Here is a 12,076-nt window from a genome sequence, read left to right on the forward strand (position 1 = left end):
CAACTCTCATTCCCACCCTTCCTTGCCCCTGCACCACAGCCCTGCACACTCCCTGCTCTCCCACCCAGCAGCAGCCACTTATATCCCTGCCAATCTGGGGCATGAAACTTCCTGTCAGCTTTCCCACCAACTTGGTTTATGCAGCAGGAAGTTGCATTCCCCAACGATGGTGGGAGTCAGTTAAGGCTGGCGATCGGGATTACTGTCACTAAGTGATGCAGGTGCACTTTTTACTGATGAAAATTCTGGTATCACATGCCATAAATCATGAGCTACCTGGAGCCTATTAAAGCAATAGTTTATTATATATCTAAAGGAAACATACTGGAAACTAGATTTATTTGTTGATCTTGTTTCCAGCACAACCTTTGGCATTCAAATTCATTGTTCAAATTGGAGGATTTCTATTATATTACACATACATTTATGGTACAAGTAAGATTAATACAGCAATACTGTCCATACTTAATTCATACGGTTTATTTACCCTGGGATCCTGGTCATCTCGTATATTCACTTCTTCAGCTGGCAGGGGCTGAACAGAAACTTGGTTCCACTGACCAGCAACATTGCTAAAACAAGACTAGATTATTTCAGTCATATACACATACACATAAAAAGACTATGTTCCAAATCATCATATTTCACCACATTATCCCTTTTTCAATTCAATGTCATCACAGATTCTAGAAAACAAGCACACTATTTTGCTATGCTGTTATGATAGTCTCTCTTTTCCTGGTGGGCATACATTGTCGGGTTTTTCTGTTAATCCAGTGGTAGGCACTCTGGGGCAAGTCCCTGGCTTCCCATCCTGGCACTGATGCAGTAGCCAACAATTCCCTCGATACCCACTAAGTTTCTTGCCAATTTAAGAACCATTTAATAGGAAATAATTCAAGAGGCAGCTTAGCTGCAAAGCAGAATACTAATCAGAAACACACAGGTAGTCCTCGACTTATGACCACAATTGAGCCCAAAATTTTACTTGCTAAGAGAGTTGTTAAATAGGTTTTGTGCCATTTTATCACTTTCCTTGCCACAGTTGTTAAGTGAATCGCTCCAGTTAGTGATGTGGTTGTTAGGTTTAATGCGGCTTCCCCATTGAGTTTGCTTGCCAGGTCACAAAAGGTGATCACCCCGGACACTGCAATTGTCATAAATACATGCCACTTGCCAAGTTTCCAAATTTTGATCACGTAACCAATGGGGATAATGCAATGGTCAAAAGTTTAAAAAATTGTCATGTCACTTTTTTCAGTGCTTTTTTAAGTTTCAGTTATAACTAAACAAACAGTTGTAAGTCAAGGACTACCTATAGTTGATTATCAGTGTTACTGGGCCTCCCTTACATCTTAGAAACATTGTTAGAAATTGAAATGGTGGGTATCTTCAGTCTAAAGATTTGGAAATGCTTTCTCCTACCTAGTTAACAAGACCATTATAAGCTCCAGTAAGAGAACAATCTCGCAGGGCTATGTAATCTAATCCTATTCTAAAGCTTCAAAAGTACAGAGGAGAGTAACTTTTGGCTCAACGTTATCATCTTCTAGTACTCTGGCACACAAATTTATTTATGCTGAAACCTTTTCAATAGAACAGTCAACACTAAAACTTGTTTTAAAGAAACATATTGAGCAAATTAACAGCTATGGAGAATAAAACCTACTGTTCAAAATTGATGTATTTCACAGTAGTCTGATTTTCATCATCATGCCAAAGTGCCCAGATCTCAGAAGTAGTTAAAGCAAAATCAATAAGTGTCTCCTAAATAAAAATGTAAATAGATTAAATCAATGAATGATTAAGATCAGTACTATGTTAACAATGTAGAATCTACTGACTGAATCTAGAATGATTGTATATATAATTTTTCATTGCATTATCCATGCTCAAGTAAGAGGGAAGGTAAGATAGCTCGAATAAGCCTTTTCAGCCTGAAGAGGATTACCCATGACCTATGTATTTATTTTTATCTGAAACCCATTTGACTTCATTGACCTGAGTGTTACCAGTTCCAACCTGAGATGTGAACAATGATGATATGTGATCAAGACTATAGCGATGACTCTCTGTGCTGACCAACTGGAAGACACAGAACTGCAGGGGGGGAAAAAAAGCCTGCAATTAGTACAAATAAAAATGAAATGAATTCTTACCATATCCTTGCCCTTTTTCTTATTCTAGAAAATTAAGATAACGATATGCCATGTATATCAAATATTCTAGTAACTAGAGAATGAAGAACAATTCTCAGCAACTATGTGACTTCTCCCTGTAGATAGAAAGGAATATTTGACTCTCTGTATGGGCATATTAGCAGGACGTGAAGTAGCTGAGGAATGAACCATGAATGGGTAACCTCAGACAATGCAACGATTCTGTATCTAAAGTTAGTTGCACAATATTTTACTTTAGAGATAAGAAATGTGTGTAACCCAATGCATATCAATAGTTAAGGCAATGTTTCTCAACCTAGCAGCTTGAAGATGTGTAGTTTTCAACTCTCAGAATTCTCCAGGCAGCATGCTGGCTGGGCAATTCTGGGAGTTGAAGTTCACTCATCTTCAAGCTCTCAAGATTGATAATCACTACTCTAAACATACTTCATGTGTATCATCTTTATATCTTTAAGTGCATCCATGTTACATAATTGCCCATGTTTAAAACAAGTACAGTTGAAATGATCAGCATTTTAAGCTCTGCTTTTTATCTCAGCTTCCAAAACAAAGTATATATTGTTGTAAACTGCCTTTGCCAAATAATCTGAAATTATAAATTAACATAGAAACAGTATTTTATTATTTTATTTTAGTTTCAATAATACACATTTTGTATTCTCCAAATACAAAATTTCCGTTACCTGCCCTTGTCTGGGTGCATGCAAGTATACACCAATATAAAGCCCCAATGACTCCGAATATGCCAGCTGTAATCTGTGTCCACTTCCACCAATAAGTCTCAAATCTTTATTTACAGGAACAAATTCCAACATATCAGCCACCATCAGGCACATTTGATTCTGTTAAGATAAGATGCTAGATGAATAAAACACACATCTTTCAATACAATTGTAAACACAGCACTGTGAGACACCAGAGAGACAATTTATTATGTTTAATTTTCCACAGCTCATCACAGATTTGATAGTAGTTTACTACAGGGTATCCTCATACTTTATATATCTGCTTCTGTTTTTAAGAAAACGGTTCTAAGCTAAAAACTGTTAAACAGATTTATCTTTTAAAATGTAATTTGCTGATGTAACAGGTCTAGGGGTATTTTTGTGAAGTTAGTATTAATACTACCCAGAACACTCAATTGGCAGAAAGAAGGGAGGGAAGAGATATTTTGGGCCAATAATTTCTTCGTTTGCTTTATTGTAGTTACTACTACTACTATTGCGGTGGCTGCCACTACTAGTACTACTACTACTTCTCTTCTTCCCCTTCCTCCTCCTCCTCCGTCAACTTCATCTTCATCATTTTCATCCCAGTATTACCTACCCAACTATTCTGAGTGATCCCTCAAATCTTTCATCAGATTTTTCAGGACACAGAGGATTGGAGGTGCAATGAGACAAAGGAGCATATCCTTTTTGCCTGGTTGGCCTACAGGTTCTGCTGGATAGTGTCCACTGCTTATAACAAAGCCTCTCACAATGCAGTAAAAAGAAGGCGAAGAGAAGAATATGATTGCACTCTATATCAAACAATTCAGTGTAAAAACCTTGAATTCGTAACAGGAAGAGCATTAGTCCCTGAAAGCCAACAACTCATTCCAAAAGCCTGACTGAATTCATTGTGCTGAATATTTGTCCAAACTCGTGAAACTGAGGTGAACAAGTATGTCCATTGGGGGTGTAGATCAAAAAGGTCAAGATGGGACCCATGACACAAACCACTTTGATGATTATCAATTGCTTACTACTGATATATTAACGATTAATTCACAAACAAAAAATAAAACATTACTCACTTTATAAGACCACATACGAAGTTTATGATCTTGGTAGAGTGCAAAGAGAAGTGCATCATGTTCACGACAGTGGACTGATAAGCTAACAGGAAGATCTGAAGGATTTTGATCGCCTCTGTAAAAACAGTAGTAGTAACAATAATAAATACAGAAGCAAGCACTAAGGAGAAATCAATGATTCTGCATGACAGTTTTTTCTGATATCTAACATTACAACTGCTCTATCATAGTAAAGACCAACTGGAACGCTACTGAATTTCATTATTGAGGTATAAATGATATTTTTATTGAAATGTCAATAATTATTAATAATTACTAATAATATTAATTATTATTATTATTATTGACCTTAATTATTATTGACATCTTAATTGAGTATTGACCGAACAGGGCACTCTGAACTTAGTTGAAGCAGCATTGTTTATAAGTAAAGTACCTGTCTTTTCTTTGCAGCAGGTCTTCTTCCAGGAGAAAGAATATTATAATTTGTCATGCATGAAACTTCAAATTAATCATGAAGGGCAGTAATACTATAGTGCCATACATAAAACTTCAAAATAATCATAAAGTGCAATACAATAGTGAACAACCTGCAGAAGTTTAAACTCCAAAATAATCCAGCAGGAACTGATTACAATTTCATGCCTCATTTTTCAATACAGCCTACTATTATCCTCACAACTCCGCTTTCTTGTGTAAGTTAGGCAAAGGTAGCCATGTCCACTTTTTTGAAAATCTGTCTTGAGCACCATGAGGAATTCATTGCTCTTGGGAACAGAGCTAATTAGAAAAAGTGAAAGGTGCCCTTTTTCTGTACAATTGGGTGCCTTCAGTATCTGTCCTCTGGCTTTGTTTTTTTCAACTTTTCCTCGGTTCTCTGGTAAACTTTCCCACTCCAGACCCAGGTTCTCAATTTCCCTTTCATGTTTCATTCATTCCAATGCCAATTCCAATTACTCTATTTGTTGCTGTGTAAGCTTTAAGAGTTCTAATTAAACTCTAATTATAAGCCTTAACTGCTTATCATCATAATACTAGCCTGATGGCAGTTGGCATCCAACCTGTAAGCAGGCGCTGCATGACTGAACTCTGTTTCAACTCCACAAATGAAGTTGAAGGCATCTCTAGAAAAATAAGAAAACAGTTTTTAGCAATTTGTTTAAATCTGACAATATAAGAAAGAGGCAATTAAATCAGACAGATAGGCTTTAGTGAATTCTATAAAAAGGCATTTAAAACAAAGTTATTACTTTAGTTGATTTATTAATTGTGATAATTAGAACTGATATAAGTTCCTCTCGGTGGTCTAAGCAAATACTAGGTCATTCTTATTTCCTAAAATAATTGATCAGAATGAATGTTTAATTTAAATCAGTTTTAAATAACCTTTCATTTAACATCAATATTAATTGCAATGTTTTACACGGATCCTGTTTTGCCCTCAAAATGGGACATTTTACTAAGTTTTGCACTTGAAACAATTTAAATCTAAAAGAATATAAGGGGAAAGTCAGAAGAGAATGAAAGTGACGTTTAGGAAATTGCCTCTACAAAATGGTATCAATATTAGTTCCAAACCGAATGCTTCTATTTCTCTTAGCTGAATTGCTTTGCTACATCACTTTTTAAAATCTGCTGATATTAGAACCCATTTCTGTCTTCTATATATTAGAATATGTTTAAAATTACTGTAAGGTTCGCTACAAAATTGAATTTCTGAGAAAAATGTGGAGGTACTCCTCAACATGTGACAATTGAGCCCAAAATTTCTGTGGCTAGCAAGACTGTTGTTATGTGAATCATTTAATGACTTTTTGTGCCTTTAATGACCTTTCTTGCCACAGTTGTTAAGTGAATAACTGCAATTGTTAGGTTAGTAACATCGTTAAATGAATCTGGTTCCCTATTGGCTTTGCTTGTCAGAAGGACCCCAGGACACTGCAACCATCACAAATTCACACCAGTTACCAAGTATCCAAATGTTGATCATATGATAGGGATGCTGCAATGGTCATGTGAAAAACAGTCATAAGTCACTTTTTTCAGTGCCATTGTAACGTTGAACACTCATTAACGAACAGTTGTAGGTTGAGGACTACCTGTAACTTGAAACAGAATGTCTATACAGGTAGTCCTTAACTTACAATCACAATTGAGCTCAAAATTTCCATTGCAGCATGCTAAGCAAGATAGTTGTCAGTTTTGCACTATTTCATGACTTTTCTTGCCCCAGTTGTTAAGCGAATCACTGCAGCTGTTAAGTTAGTAACAGGATAATTAAGTGAATTTGGCTTCCCTATTGATTCTGTTTGTCGGAAGATCACAAAAAGTGATCACGTTACCCCAAGACACTGCAACTGTGATAAATAGGTGTCAGTTGCCAAGTGTCCAAATTCTGATCATATGAGCCAAGGATTACCTGTATCATATTTATGATACCAAGCAGGACAGCAATTTAACTGCTGCAGGGAGCACAGCCAGCTAGAACATTCCAACCGATGCCTTTTTTCTTTTATCCTTTGACTCACTTGCCTTTTTATAATTGCATTCACTTACCACGAGCATCATACGGTGGTAGGTTTAGGACAAAAATCCCACCAGAAGCAGATGGCAGAGCAAAGAGGGATCCTCCATCACCAGTAAGCCAAGCTGCTGAAGCAGTGGAAAAAGGTGACAACCCCGGAACTGTGGGGATGACACAGTAGTTCAAAGGATCTCTAAAATGAAGTTTCCCAATATCTGTAAAAACCGACTGCATTTGACTTTCTGTTATCAGCTCCTAAAAAAAATAAATAAGACCAGGGATAAAATTATCAACAAGAAAGTATAAAATTGAAGGAGAAAAATAGTAAAATGATATTTCTATTAATATTTCTATTGTGTAAAATTTTCTAAAAATTGAATATCTGAAACAAGATTAGACAAAGCATTTTCTCATAGTATCTACCCCATGTTAAGTAGCTTATTCACCAACCCTATTCAAGCAAATCAAATTACACCTGATACATTTTGACAATTCTTGTTCTACTCTTAGTATCTCACCTTTAGGCATTAGTCTGCTGAGATAACTTACGGTGTTTTCTCTTTATAAAAGTTTTTTTTATATTTTGAGGGTATTCTTGTTTCTACTTATATACTCGAAATTATAGAATATCACGTATTGATTTTCCTGACTAGATTCAGATTATAGATGGATTAGGTAAAATTACAATAAAACAAAGGTACAAGCTACAGTTTAGGCACACCTTTTATATCACAATTTAAGCCACAATATGGTTTTCATATTATAATCAGCTAACTCAGCTATGGATAGTTATTACTTTGTGTAAATCCAAAGACTAATTCTCTATAATCTCAGCAGAAATGTCAAAATTACCTGATTCCAAGATTTGGCAGATTAAGACCAGGAATTGATACATAAACCAACTACATATTATCTCACTAATCAATGGACTTCCTCACCATTTTATCATTAGCAGCTTAAATTGTACAACTTGCATGTTCTAATCCATTCAAATTTATCTTCAGAATATTTTTCAATATGAAGATATTGAATTTTATTTTATTGTACATGAAACACCTTCAATATCCAACTAAAAAGGGGCTTAGTTTATATGTTTCTTCAAATAAATACTATGATTTGGATGGGACAGGAATTAATATATTATGATGGTGAAGTGGTATGCAGGGAAAGAACAGAGGCAAATAAATCTGTGATTTGATTTCTTCAACTAAAATAATTTCGTCTCTAATAATCTTGAAAGTATTCTAAATAGATATATTAAAATAGATTACTTACGCTTCTATACATCCGAGCTGGATGAGGTAACATCAATCTATGTACTGTCTGATTGGTTGAAACCAATATAACAACATGATTTTGCGTCTCAAAGATATGTACCCCTTGTGGCAAGAGATTACAATTTTGAAATCTGAGCTGAACAGCATTGTTCAAAAGGTTTATGTCAAGGGACTCCTCTACCAGTTCTAAAGTCGCACCTGAGGTTGCCCTGTAAAAGGAAACAAATGCATACAGGAAGTTTACACTAATAGTAAACAACTAATCCCAATATTTTCTGTTTGGGGACATACATTCACTATACCTGGCATCCCTGATTCAATATGATCAACTCACTGACCCCCAAGACCCCTTGACTTGTGTGGCAGTGCCTGGTCCTGACTGTTATGTTGCTGTGTTGGTTGGTTGATTCTTTCTTTTCCTACTTCTCAGCTAGCATCCCTTTACAAATAAACAGATCCATGTGATAGGGAAAACTGCCAGCTTTTTAACTTACTTTTACTTAAGTAGGGTAATTAAATTAACTGCCTACTGCTAGCCCTTCTGCTGTTGATTTGACAAGCAGAAAGCAACTGTGAAAGTTGTCCAAATTGAATGGCATACAATCATACATGTCTTTCAGTTTAATTCCTACTATTTTATATTCTTGCTAGAACTCAGTTAATTCCAATGCACAAAATACTTTCTAATTGAAGTGCTGAATAAGTCTACTATATTGTTCTTTCTTATTTCAGTACATGGTTCAAGCCAAACCAATTACTTATTTACTTTTATAATTTTGTTTTCTTTTACAATTTCTTTTTAATTTTCTTCTCAATACATGTTTATTTATAACTGGATTTATTGGCTGATGTGAATTTACTTGCACTTTTAAGGGACTGTATTACCTATGTACCTAGATTGCCTGGAAACATTTAATGTGTTTATCCAGCATTGCCTAAGGGGAAATAATGGAAGCAAATTGAATTATTCTTCACTTTAAATTGCTATTGCTTCTTTTCCATTTCACAACGAGAAAGCAGAATGGTGATTACTTATGATAACATTTAAATTCTGTACCTATTGACCAGTCTCACAAGAAAGTAAGGGGACATACGGGAAAGTCTTTGTTCTGTTATAGCTTACTTCATTAAACACATAAAACATGTCTTCATGCTTATAAATTCAGCTCAATGTTGTTTTTCTAAAAAATCAACTCTAAATACATAATGTCCAGATTTCAAAGGAGCATTCATGCACCTATTTGATTACAGCAATTACCAATGTCTTCATGGAAGTTATTTCATTTTATAATCAATTATTCAAAATTCCATTTTTCTCCACAAATAAAATGGAGATGATAAATTCCAAATTATTTAACCTTCTTTTAAATTTCTCCAAACTGCAGTCTAGGCATACAAGAGTACATAAATACAGAATAAAAGCCAAAAGAGAGACATATAACAGACATCTCAAATGACTATCAGATAATTGTATCCATCTAAAACCATGTTGGGAAAGTATTGTTTTTATAGTTTTATAAACTGGCAGGAGGGAAGGGGCTAACTTCCAGAGAGAAGGAATTTTGACATACTAAAGACAGCAAAAGAGGAGACCTGCGCCCCGATTTATGCTTCCTCCTTCTAGATATTGTGGGAAGCATGAGCAGGTCTTTCTACAATGTTTCTACTGGCATTTTAAAATGCAAATTAAATATTGCATGCATAGGAACCAAATGCATGGGATGTATTGTTTTATGTCATCATCAGATCCCTAACTTCAATTTCTGTTATGCTGTCTCACACTCGGAACCACCAACAAGGAGTTGAAATTCAGTTAAATGTGAGTCTCCATATTTCATAGTCTCATAATTAGGTTTAGTGCAAAACAGGTAAGAATCAAAGAAAGCAGTATCTGCCCCAAAAATATCAACTTCAAATTTGTATAACTCCTTGTAATAAGTTTGCTTCAGCAGCCAGGAGGGATTTTATTTTTAAGCAAGCATCAGCTGTGTCCACCCAATCCACATTCCCATTAAGACAAAGATAAGGACCAAAGGAACCAAATAATGTCAGTGTCATAGTGCAAGCTTAGCCCAAACAGGCTGCAGTAGATCTGAATCTTTGTAGTTCAGGGCTGTCGGCCGGAGTAAACGGACGTCAATGAAACTTGTTTGCCTCCTGGAGCTGTGAGTGCACAATCGCTGGAAGTTTTTATGAAAAGGTTCGACAACCATTTGTCCAGGATGGAATAATAAGGACTCCTGACTTGAGGAGGGTTGGACTAGAAGACCTCAAAGGTCCCATCTAGCTCTACGGTTCTATACACTTGGCCGTTCGGGAGGTGAGCTACCTCGGATCACTCACCAATGAATAAAGCGGTTTCTAGTCACCGAGCCCAGCTGCGCGTTCTCTTGGTACCAAAACCCTCCAGCGCTCTCAGGATACCGCACGGCAGAGGGGGACGCACCGCCACCTGCAAAAGACGGACAAGGGAGGCGGATCAGTCCCCGCGCGCCAGCATGGATGCTCTGGGTGCGTGCCTGTCACGCGAAGGACCGCCCGCGCAGCAACCCCGCATCCTCTCGGTCCCGCCGGGGGGTTCCCCCCACCTGGGAGGCTGAATACGAGTTCGCGGAGACCATGCCGCCCGCTCCGCTCCGCCCCGCCGAGCTCCAAATAGCCCCGCTCGGCCAGGCCCACTGCTGCCGCCATCTTCTCTTCCCGCGCGCGCTGCCACAGAGGCTCACGGGACGGGAGGGAGGGAGGGCAGGCGGGCGGAGGCGCCCTTCGCGGTGCATCGCGGGAGGCGCGGAACGGTTCTTCTCCCGGCCGAGCCAGAGGTTGGGGGCTATCTATGGTTTTATTTTTATTTTTTTTATTTTTATTTGTCAATTGCTTACAAGATAATAGGTATAAGTAAAAACATAGTTATGAATACATGGATACATATAAGAAAAATAAAAAAATAAAAGAAACAATAGGACAGGGACGGTAGGCACGTTGGTGTGCTTATGCACGCCCCCTACAGACCTCTTAGGAAAGAGGTGAGGTCAATAGTAGACAATCTAAGGTTAAAGTTTTGGGGGTTTGGGGAAGAAACCACAGAGTCAGGTAGAGTATTCCAGACATTGACCACTCTGTTGCTGAATTCGTATTTCCTGCAATAAAGTTTGGTGCGATTAACCTTGAATTTGTATCTATGTTTGCTCTAGTGTTGTTATGGTTGAAGCTGAAGTATTCATTGACAGGTAGGACATTGCAATGTATGATTTTATATACTATACTTAGATCGGACAAAAGGCGGCATAGTTCTAGGTTTTCTAGGTGTAGAATTTCAAATCTGGTGGCACAAGGTATTCTGCAACCAGTAGAGGAGTGGAGAAGTCTTGTGAAATATTTCTGGACTTTCTCAACTGTGTTAATATCAGATACGTAATGTGGGTTCCAGACTGAGTATTCAAGTATTGGTCTAGCAAATGTTTTGTATGCTCTAGTTATTAGTGTAATATTACCAGAGAAAAAGCTACATAGGATTAGGTTAACAACGCCTTTTTGGCTATGTAGTTACAGTGGGCTCTAGCACTTAGATCATTAGAGATGAGTATTCCAAGGTCCTTGACAGAGTTTGGATCATTAACAAGGTCTTGACTATTCAGCCTGTATTTTATTTTCTGATTTTTTTTGCCAATATGTAGGACAGAGCATTTATTTGTTGAGATTTGAAGTTGCCATTTGTTTGACCATTCTGATACATAATCAAGGTCTTTGAAGGGTAGCATTATTGTCTGTGGTGTTGAATAGCTTTACATCATCAGCGAAGAGAACACAGTTGCTCTTGATATGATCACAGGTCATTTATGTAGAGTATGAAAAGAGCTGGTTCTAGAACACTGCGTTGGTGGACACCACTGTTGACAGGTACAGAATTTGATAGGACTCTCCCAATTTTGACCATTTGTTGTCTATTTGACAGGAATGCTTCTATCCAGTTATGCAGGTGTCCAGAGATACCGTAAGATTTTAGTTTTAGGAGTAGTTTGTTGTGTACCACTGAATCAAAGGCTTTACAGAAGTCTATGTAGATTGTGTCTATTGCTTTGCCCTGATCGAGTTGTGTAGTCCATATGTTTTTGTAGTGTAAGAGTTGCAGATTGCAGAATAGTTTTTTTCTGAAACCAAATTGTTTATTAGAGAGTAGATTGTTTGTTTCTTAAGTGGAGGATGCTGGATTGGTTAATAATTGATTCCATGACTTTACAGGTGACGCAGCATAAAGAGATTGGTCTGTAATTTTCAACTAGGCTGGGGTCTCCCTTTT

The 12,076-nt window shown here is 37.2% G+C and overlaps 1 protein-coding gene across 2 annotated transcripts in view; it reads right to left on the reverse strand.

Annotated features, from left to right (window-relative positions):
* Window positions 1-10,495, reverse strand: part of NUP160 (nucleoporin 160) — a 34,846-nt gene extending 24,351 nt beyond the window's left edge. The window contains exons 1-10 of one of the 2 annotated variants that reach the window (XM_026707949.2): window positions 10,368-10,495; window positions 10,123-10,231; window positions 7,778-7,988; window positions 6,535-6,757; window positions 5,018-5,102; window positions 3,979-4,093; window positions 2,864-3,022; window positions 2,023-2,100; window positions 1,670-1,767; window positions 488-572 (exon numbers count right to left, since the gene is read on the reverse strand). In XM_026707949.2, coding sequence (XP_026563734.1) covers window positions 488-572; window positions 1,670-1,767; window positions 2,023-2,100; window positions 2,864-3,022; window positions 3,979-4,093; window positions 5,018-5,102; window positions 6,535-6,757; window positions 7,778-7,988; window positions 10,123-10,231; window positions 10,368-10,470 — 1,266 coding nt within the window. In that variant the 5' untranslated portion in view covers window positions 10,471-10,495. Of the gene's footprint in view, window positions 1-487; window positions 573-1,669; window positions 1,768-2,001; window positions 2,101-2,863; window positions 3,023-3,978; window positions 4,094-5,017; window positions 5,103-6,534; window positions 6,758-7,777; window positions 7,989-10,122; window positions 10,232-10,367 lie in introns of both variants that reach the window. The other variant, XM_026707948.2, reaches the window with a different exon arrangement.
* Between the last annotated feature and the right edge of the window lie 1,581 nt (window positions 10,496-12,076).

This window comes from Pseudonaja textilis, chromosome 1 (genome assembly GCF_049901715.1).
Source record: "Pseudonaja textilis isolate UNSWEBS1 chromosome 1, rPseTex1.2, whole genome shotgun sequence".
NCBI classification, from domain to species: Eukaryota; Metazoa; Chordata; class Lepidosauria; order Squamata; family Elapidae; genus Pseudonaja; species Pseudonaja textilis.